The sequence below is a fragment of the Echinops telfairi genome, unplaced genomic scaffold, assembly GCF_000313985.2.
Source record: "Echinops telfairi isolate 266 unplaced genomic scaffold, ASM31398v2 ScPeMD7_7473;HRSCAF=8511, whole genome shotgun sequence".
Taxonomy (NCBI): domain Eukaryota; kingdom Metazoa; phylum Chordata; class Mammalia; order Afrosoricida; family Tenrecidae; genus Echinops; species Echinops telfairi.
The window spans coordinates 11,627,285-11,635,099 of record NW_022111377.1 but is presented as its reverse complement, the minus strand read 5'-3'; the positions used below and the strand labels follow the sequence as shown (position 1 = coordinate 11,635,099).

Sequence of the window (7,815 nt, the reverse complement as noted above, 5' to 3'; positions counted from 1 at the left end):
TGCGATATAGCAACGATGAAACATACAACTTTCCTGTAGTTCCTAAATGCTTCCTCCTCACCCACTATCATGATCCCAATTCTACCTTACAAATCGGCTAGACCAGAGGATGTACACTGGTACAGATAGGAAGTGGAAACACAGGGAATCCAGGGTGGATGATCCCTTCAGGACCCATGGTGTGAGTGGCGATACTGGGAGGGTGGGGTAGAGAGGGGGAACCCATTACAAGGATCTACATATAACCTCCCTAGGGGACAGACAACAGAAAATTGGGTGAAGGGAGACATCGGACAGTGTAAGATATGACAAAATAATAATTCATGAATTATCAAGGGTTCATGAGGGAGGGGGAAGTAAGGAGGGGAGGGGGGAAAAGGAGGAGCTGATGCCAGGGGCTTAAAATGGAGAGCAAATGTTTTGAGAATGATGAGGGTAACAAATGTACAAATGTGCTTTATACAATTGATGTATGTATGGATTATGATAAGAGTTGTATGAGCCTCCAATAAAGTGATTTAAAAAAATAACAACAATAAATAATTGATCCAGGATTCACGAGGGTGGAAGGGTGGAAGAGAGGGGGAAATGAGTTGAAAGACAGAAGAGCTGATACCAAGGGTTCAAGTAGAAAGAATTTGTTTTGGAAATGTTAATGGCAACATATGTACAAGTGTGCTTAATACTATTGAATGCTGGATTGTTGTAAGATTTTGTAAGAGAACACCCCCCCCCCAATAAAATAATTTTTAAAACTTCCATTTGGAATGCAGGTAATATGACAATATGGACTCTCATATCCTGATAATTTCCGAAATTCAGTAAGAGTAGGCTATAATTCAAAATGACCATAACAAATTGGACCATAACATATCGTAGTTGCAAAAGGAGGCCATTGAGTGGAAACATGTACTAAAATATATCCTTTGGGACTCAAAACGATAAATGTTTGGAATGAGGTAGAATCAGCTCTGACTCTAGAGAGGCTGTCAGCATTGACGACCACACCTCGCTCTTCGAGTTGAATAAAGATGCCCTGGTGACAGAGTAGTTATTAGTTGGGCTGCTAACAGCAAAGTCAACAGTTTGAGACCACCGACCTCTCTGTGGGAGAGAGATGACACGTTTTACTTCCTTAAATATTTATGTGCTCGGAGCCCCACAGGGGCAGGTCTCCCTGCCTTACCAGGTGATTGGGCAGTTGTGAGTCAGCACCTACTTGATGTCAGTAGATTTTGAGTGTGTACTGAGAGTGTTTACTGCCCTCTGTACTGATTAGATCCAGATTTGACACTTCCTCTCAAGTAAAATGGAGCAATTGGTAAAAATGGAAAGTTAAAGGAAGATGACTCAAATAAATGGAAAACTGCTCATAGGACTATCTGGAGGAAAAAGGGGGCAGGATTTCTCTGAACTTTTCAAGATGTAAAGGTCAAAATGGTGTTGGATGACTAGACTCAATTACCTGAGGTAGTTTTAAAGCAGATTCTATGAAAATCTAACAGGAAAATGGATTTAAATGAAATATTTCAGTTGTGCAGATGGATGACTAATTTGACTGCTGCCTTAACCTGTGCCAGAAGAGACTCTGGAATTTGCTACCCTAGAGAAAAACATAAACAAAATACAATTGCTATATTTACTTACCTGAGATTGAGGGCTAACTCACATGGTCTCTGGAAAGACCTTCCCGGTCTCCATTCTAACAATAATGTATCAGTCCACAGTATGGTATTAGTTTTGAAGTACTGCTTGGGGCTGGGTTAATATATTATTGACCAATGTATAGGAATAACAACTTTACATTTTCTTCACTTAAAAACTCACTGTACTAAATGGTTCCCTTTCCACTGGACTTTTCTCATCATAAATGATTGAATATTGCTTTGATGATTATTTTAAATAATAGTCTTAATTTAATTTCTGTATTGAGTAATTAATGCAAACTATTCACTATATGGTAGGTCCATCATTTTACTTTAATGTTAAACTGTATTACTAGAAGGAAATTGAAAGCTATTAGTACTTTCCCATAAGTCAGGGAGCCTTCCCTACTCCCCGAGTATATATTTTAACATTCTTTACCATTCTCCTCTTCCAAGTCACCATTCTGCCATCAAGGGCTAGTAAGGATTGAATGAGACAAAATCGTCTCCTTTCAGAATGATTGATCTTCTTTCGGAAAGTCCATGGGGCCAAATCCTCTTTCGCATGATCCATGGTTGGCTCTATTTTTAGGTCTCTTAATCTTACTTCTTGGCTCATGTTTGTTCTCATTCTTCGCAGGGCAGAGCTTACTTCCTGTTGTGATGCCGTCCACAACTCCGTCATGTCTCAAAATAACACTCCAGTTGGGAGTCAAATGAGTTACGAGGTGGACAGTAAGAGAAATATCCAGATTGGAGAATACATCTTTAATATGCTTCCCGTGGTGAGTGGAGACTTGGTGTGGGGGCTTTGTATCACCATCCTTGGTAAATCATCTCACTCTGAGTTGCTACTTGACACTTGACATGGGCTGAATGGATTAATTAAAGCTCCAGACTCTGTAATGGTTTTTAAAATGTGTATTGCACGGCACGTTGAAGAAATACTTTGGAAGGTAGGGGTCTCTGCAGGGAATGATACTTGTAACAGAAATCATGGCTCACCCGAGTCCTCGAGTCCTTCTGACTCACTCTTGAATGAGATGATGTACTTGGGATCTCTGCCTAATCATTGCCAGACTTGTGAAGATGACAACTTTTCACCTGAAATGAGATTCTTCCTGTTGTGTGTTTCAGTTGCTAAATCAATTCCTTCACAAAGATGTGACGCATCTTTTGGAAAGAAATATGTAAGCATTTGTGGAGAATAAATGTAACTTCCTTAAGAGAGGCATTTTTGTTTGATATGTTGACCGATATAGCTCAAGCTTCTAAAACATCCCTGGGAACAGATTCATGCATGTACTCAATACATAGTGGTTGACTATGCAAGTTGGTCTGTAAGACTGTGTGCTATCATTTCGCATAGTGAGAAAAGATAAATACCTTAGTATAAATCCAAATTTGGAGGAAACTATTTTTGTAAAGGCCATGCCATTGCTTAGCTTATTCTCTCTGGTCTCTTTTCATGGCTTGATGAAAAATAATTTGACCAAGTCAATATGATAAAAAATCAGATGGTAAACAAAGAACCAGATAAGGGCTGATTTGTTTGAAAATGGATAATTTCATGCCTGGCAGTGATTTTTCAAATCCCAGAAGCTGGGCTGTATGATGAATAATGGGCATCAGGATTGGAGGAAGGGTCCTTAATCTGTGATGTGCCGGTGATGCAGCCTTGCTTCTCGTAAGCAAGGGGACTTGAAGCACTTGCTGATGAAAATAAAAAACTAGCTGTGTATGGATTACACCTCCATAGAGGGATAATAAGAATCCTTGTAAGCTGACCAAGAAGCAATATCAGTAGGAATTCAGAAAATATTGGAGTTGTCAGAAATTTCATTGCGCGTGGATCCACAATTGGTGTCCGTGGAAGCAGCAGTTAAGATATCCAACGATTTATTGCTCTAGAAAATCGTGTTACAAGAGACCTATTTAAAGCATCCAGAAACAGAGATGTCACTTGAAAGACTAAAGTGCACTTGACCTTTTGAGAATGATGAGGGCAATGAATGTACAAATGTGCTTGACACAATTGATGTATGTGTGGATTGTGATAAGAGTTGTATGAGCCCCGAATAAAATAAATAATAAATAAATAAAGTGCACTTGACCCAAGCACCTCAAGTGCATGTGAAAATGGGATGATGAAGAAGGAAGACCAAAGAACAGTCGATGCCCACGAATTATAAGACTGGCGAAGAATATACCTGGGACTGCCAGAAGAACAAACAAACCTGTGTCGGAAGAAGTACAGCCAGAGGGCTCCTTAGAAGTGAGGAGGGCGAGCCTTTGTCTCACCTCCTTTAGACATGTTCTCAGGAGGAAACCCCAGGCTGGGAACAGTTGAGGGTCAGCATGCAAGAGGGAGGTCCTCAGCAAGGGGAGTTGACGGGGTGGCTGAAACAATGGGCTCTAAAGTCACACTGGTGAGGATGGGCAGTGCTTCATGCTGCGGTGCACGGGGTCCCTGGGAGTTGGACCTGCCCGGGTGTGACTTCACAGCAAGAGTGATCGAGGAACATCACAGGTTCCATTACAGTCATTGAGGTCTAGAGGCTAGAATTTTTAGGGTCTCTCATTTTAGATTAGTTTTTAGAAGGTTTGAACCTTAAATAGTCATCACTGAGGGATCAGTTAGAACAACAAAAATTCTTACGTAATTCCACTTTGTGCAAAAAATGAAAATAAGCACAAATGAAAACCCTAGATAAGTGGTTTAAAAGAAACTAGAAAAAGACATGAGAAAATATCCCCCACCAGCTTGCAATGGATGCTTTTGATTAGGTGATAAGTGGAAACTTGCTCCATGAAATTTGGTTGTCAAGTGCTTTGAAAAGGAAAACAATAGAAATGGCTTCCCAACCAGCCTGACTGCAAGCTTTCTGTGAGCTGTTGCACGTTTACATATTTTGGAAGGCTTATCTTAGGGAAGGTTTTTGAACAGATGTATTGAGACTCTTAGGGAACATAAGATCCCAAGGCATATGGATATCTTTACCCTTGGCTGACCAAGAAACCACAGAAGAGTGTTCATTATTTTGAGTGCTTAATTTGAAATATGTTTCCCTCCATAATCTTCTCTGTTGTACCATAAAGAGCATATTTGCATTTTTACACTCTACCTTATCTGTAACATTCAGAATTTATTGTGGTACCATTTAGTAAACACTGCCTGAAGACGTCTTTAGCGAGAAGTAGCCTGAAGTAACTGGGAACCATTCATTTAAGAGGTGAGCATTATACTAGGCATTGCAGAGCTAAAGGAAAACAAGTCACCTATTGAAGTGAGTGTTTTATTCTTTGAAGTAGGGAGAAGCTTTGTGACGTGTTGCACTCCGGAGGAGCCTCTGGGCTATGCACGTAGTTAAATACTCGAGCACTTGTCAGCACGGGTGGTTCAAATCCACCCAGATGTGCCTCGTGGTTCAAATCCACCCAGATGTGCCTCGGGAAATAGGATGGGTGATGCGTTCCTGAAAGGCGACAGCCTGGAAAACTGTGCCACAGTTCTACTCTGCACGCATCAGGTCGTTAAGAATTAGAATGGATTTGATGGCACCTGGCAAGTCCAGAGCAGACTGCCTAAGTTCAAATCCCAGCTGGGCTACTTTCTCGCTGTTACATAAACTCTTGCCTCCATATTCCAGTCTGTAAAATGCTCACGAGGTTATTGTGTGGATTCCATGCGTGAAAGTTAAGCACTGGGACAGTGACTGCCATGTAATAAGCATGTAACCCACTGACCAAAACCCATTGCTGTCATGTCAAGTTCAACTCTTGGCTACCCTATCCGGCAGAGTGAAATGTTACCTGTAAGGTTTTTAAGGCTATAATCTGTGGTTTGGCAGTACTGTGGACTGCCAGAAATTTTTTTTTTCCTTAAATCTAACTTGGAAGAAAGGATGGTGAGATTTCTGCTTTTATCCTTTGGAAATGTTATCAAGAGAGACCAGTCCCTAGTGAAGGACATCCTGCTTGGCAAAGTTGAGGGACAGCAAAAAATAATAAGGTCTTCAGTGAGATAGATTGACACAGTGGCTGCACCAATGGGTTCAACACAGCAACATTTGTGTTGTGCATAGACTTGACAGAACTGCGAACACACAACAGCAGTCATCTGTAATCTTTAGTAAGTCATATCTTTCTTTCATTCATGGAATGGCTGATGTGGCCACTGTGCCCCCGGGCTCCTAATAAGCACTCTCCATGTTTAATTTCAAAAGTCAATAAGCTTACAAATCTAGATGTACTGAAACAGTTCTCTTTGCTGGCTTGACATCTCCTGGATCTAGTCTTGGGGATAGAGGGCAACCATCGTGGGACAGGGCCTGTTGGCCCTCAAGGCTGTGACCAACTGCCCAGAATGTTGCCAGTGGTGCTAGGAAAATGAGTGGGCCAGGAAGTGTTTTGATTCATAGCATTTGCCAAGTCAGCGGTATACATATGCCTGTGGGTGGTGCTGGTAAGTTGATTCAGCTCACAGTGACAACACAGTAGAATGAAACCTGGCCTGGCCCTGCTCCATCTCCATAAGCTTTGCTGTGCTTGAGCCCATTGTTGCAGCGACTGTGTGGATCCATCGTACTGAGGGTGTCCCTCTTTGGGGCTGACCCGCCAATTTACCAAGCAGGATGGTCATCTCCAGAAGCTAGCCCCTCCTGGTAACATGTCCAAAGTACAACAGCCTCTCTTCGAAAGAACATTCTGGCTGTACTTCTTGTGCGACAGATTTGAGAGTCCATGGTAAAATCAATTTTTGTTCACCCATGTCATAATCCAAAGACATCAATTTTTCTTTGGCCATAATTACTCATTATCCAGGTTTGCTGTGTTCTTGATGCCTCGTTAGTCTCCTTATAGTCCAGCTTCTTGGAATATTTGCTCAGCTTCCAGATTGAATAAGTCCGGTAAAAGGCTACATCCCTTAACAGTTGTATGAACCCCTAATAAAATGTTAAAAAAAAAAAAAAATGAGGAGCGGATACCAAGGGCTCAAGTAGAAATAAAATGTTTTGAGAATGAGGATGGCGACAAGTGTACAAATGTGCTTGACACAATGGATGGATGTATGGATTGTGATAAGAATTGTATGAGCCCCCAATAAAATGATTTAAAAAAGAAAAAAAAAAAAGGCTACATCCCTGACACACGTCTTTTTGCTTTTAAACCAAGTAGAGTTCTTTGTTCTGTCATCCCCAGTCCCCCCGTTGTTTCGGGGTCCACTGAATTGCATTTTATGTTATTGAACACATTATTATATTGTGGATGTACATTCCGCTGGGGAGAAACGAGCTTACTATTACATGTCACTTTTTTCTTTTTAATTAAAAGATCGTTTTTATTGGGAGCTCTTACAACGCTTCTTACAAGCCAGACATCAGTTGTATCAGCCATATTAGTGCATACATCGCCGTCATTCCTGTCTAGACATTTACTTTCTGTTGAGCCCTTGGACATGTCACTTTGTATTAGTCACTTTAAGTTCATCAGAGGAGCCCTGGTGGCACATATTGGGCTTCTAAGCCAAAAGGTCTGCAGTTCGAAACCACCAGCCGCTCAGGGTGAGAAAAACCAGGCTTTCTACTCCAGTAAAGATTCACAGTATTGGAAACCCAAAAAAGGGAAGTTGTGCTCGGTCCTGTAGGGTCGCTCCTAGTCAGAATCCACTGATGGCAACGAGTGTGTTGGTTTGTTTTAGCTGAAGTTCATCAAAGGCAGTGCTGCCATGACTGATACTTCCCATTCTTGTTCAGGTTCACCTACCAGCATCGCGGGGCTGCTGTTTTATGGTGGTACAAGGGCAAATACTTAAAGGGTCTTTTTTTTTTTTCACTTCCTCCTGATAGGCCCAGCCTTTTGTGGATTTCCCTTATAATCAGTGCGCAGTGGTTGGGAACGGAGGGATTCTGAATCAGTCTCTCTGCGGACCAGAAATTGATAAAGCCGACTTTGTTTTCCGGTAAGACCTGCCAGTTTGATTTGTTTGCAACAGAAGAGCAGATGGCTCTTTTTTTTGTTCGTCTGTTTGTTTTTTGTTTTTAAATCATTTTATTGGGGGCTCAGACAACTCTTATCACAATTCATACATCCATCCATTGTGTGTCAAGCACATTTGAGCATTTGTTGCCCTCATTATTCTCAAAACATTTGCTTTCTACTTGAGCCC

General features: G+C 41.4%; 1 protein-coding gene across 1 annotated transcript in view; it reads left to right on the top strand.

The window, feature by feature from the left end:
• Positions 1-7,815, top strand: part of ST8SIA6 (ST8 alpha-N-acetyl-neuraminide alpha-2,8-sialyltransferase 6) — a 190,099-nt gene that overhangs the window by 173,487 nt on the left and 8,797 nt on the right. The window contains exons 5-6 of the mRNA XM_004716017.2: positions 2,287-2,431; positions 7,496-7,608. Coding sequence (XP_004716074.2) covers positions 2,287-2,431; positions 7,496-7,608 — 258 coding nt within the window. The remainder of the gene's footprint in view (positions 1-2,286; positions 2,432-7,495; positions 7,609-7,815) is intronic.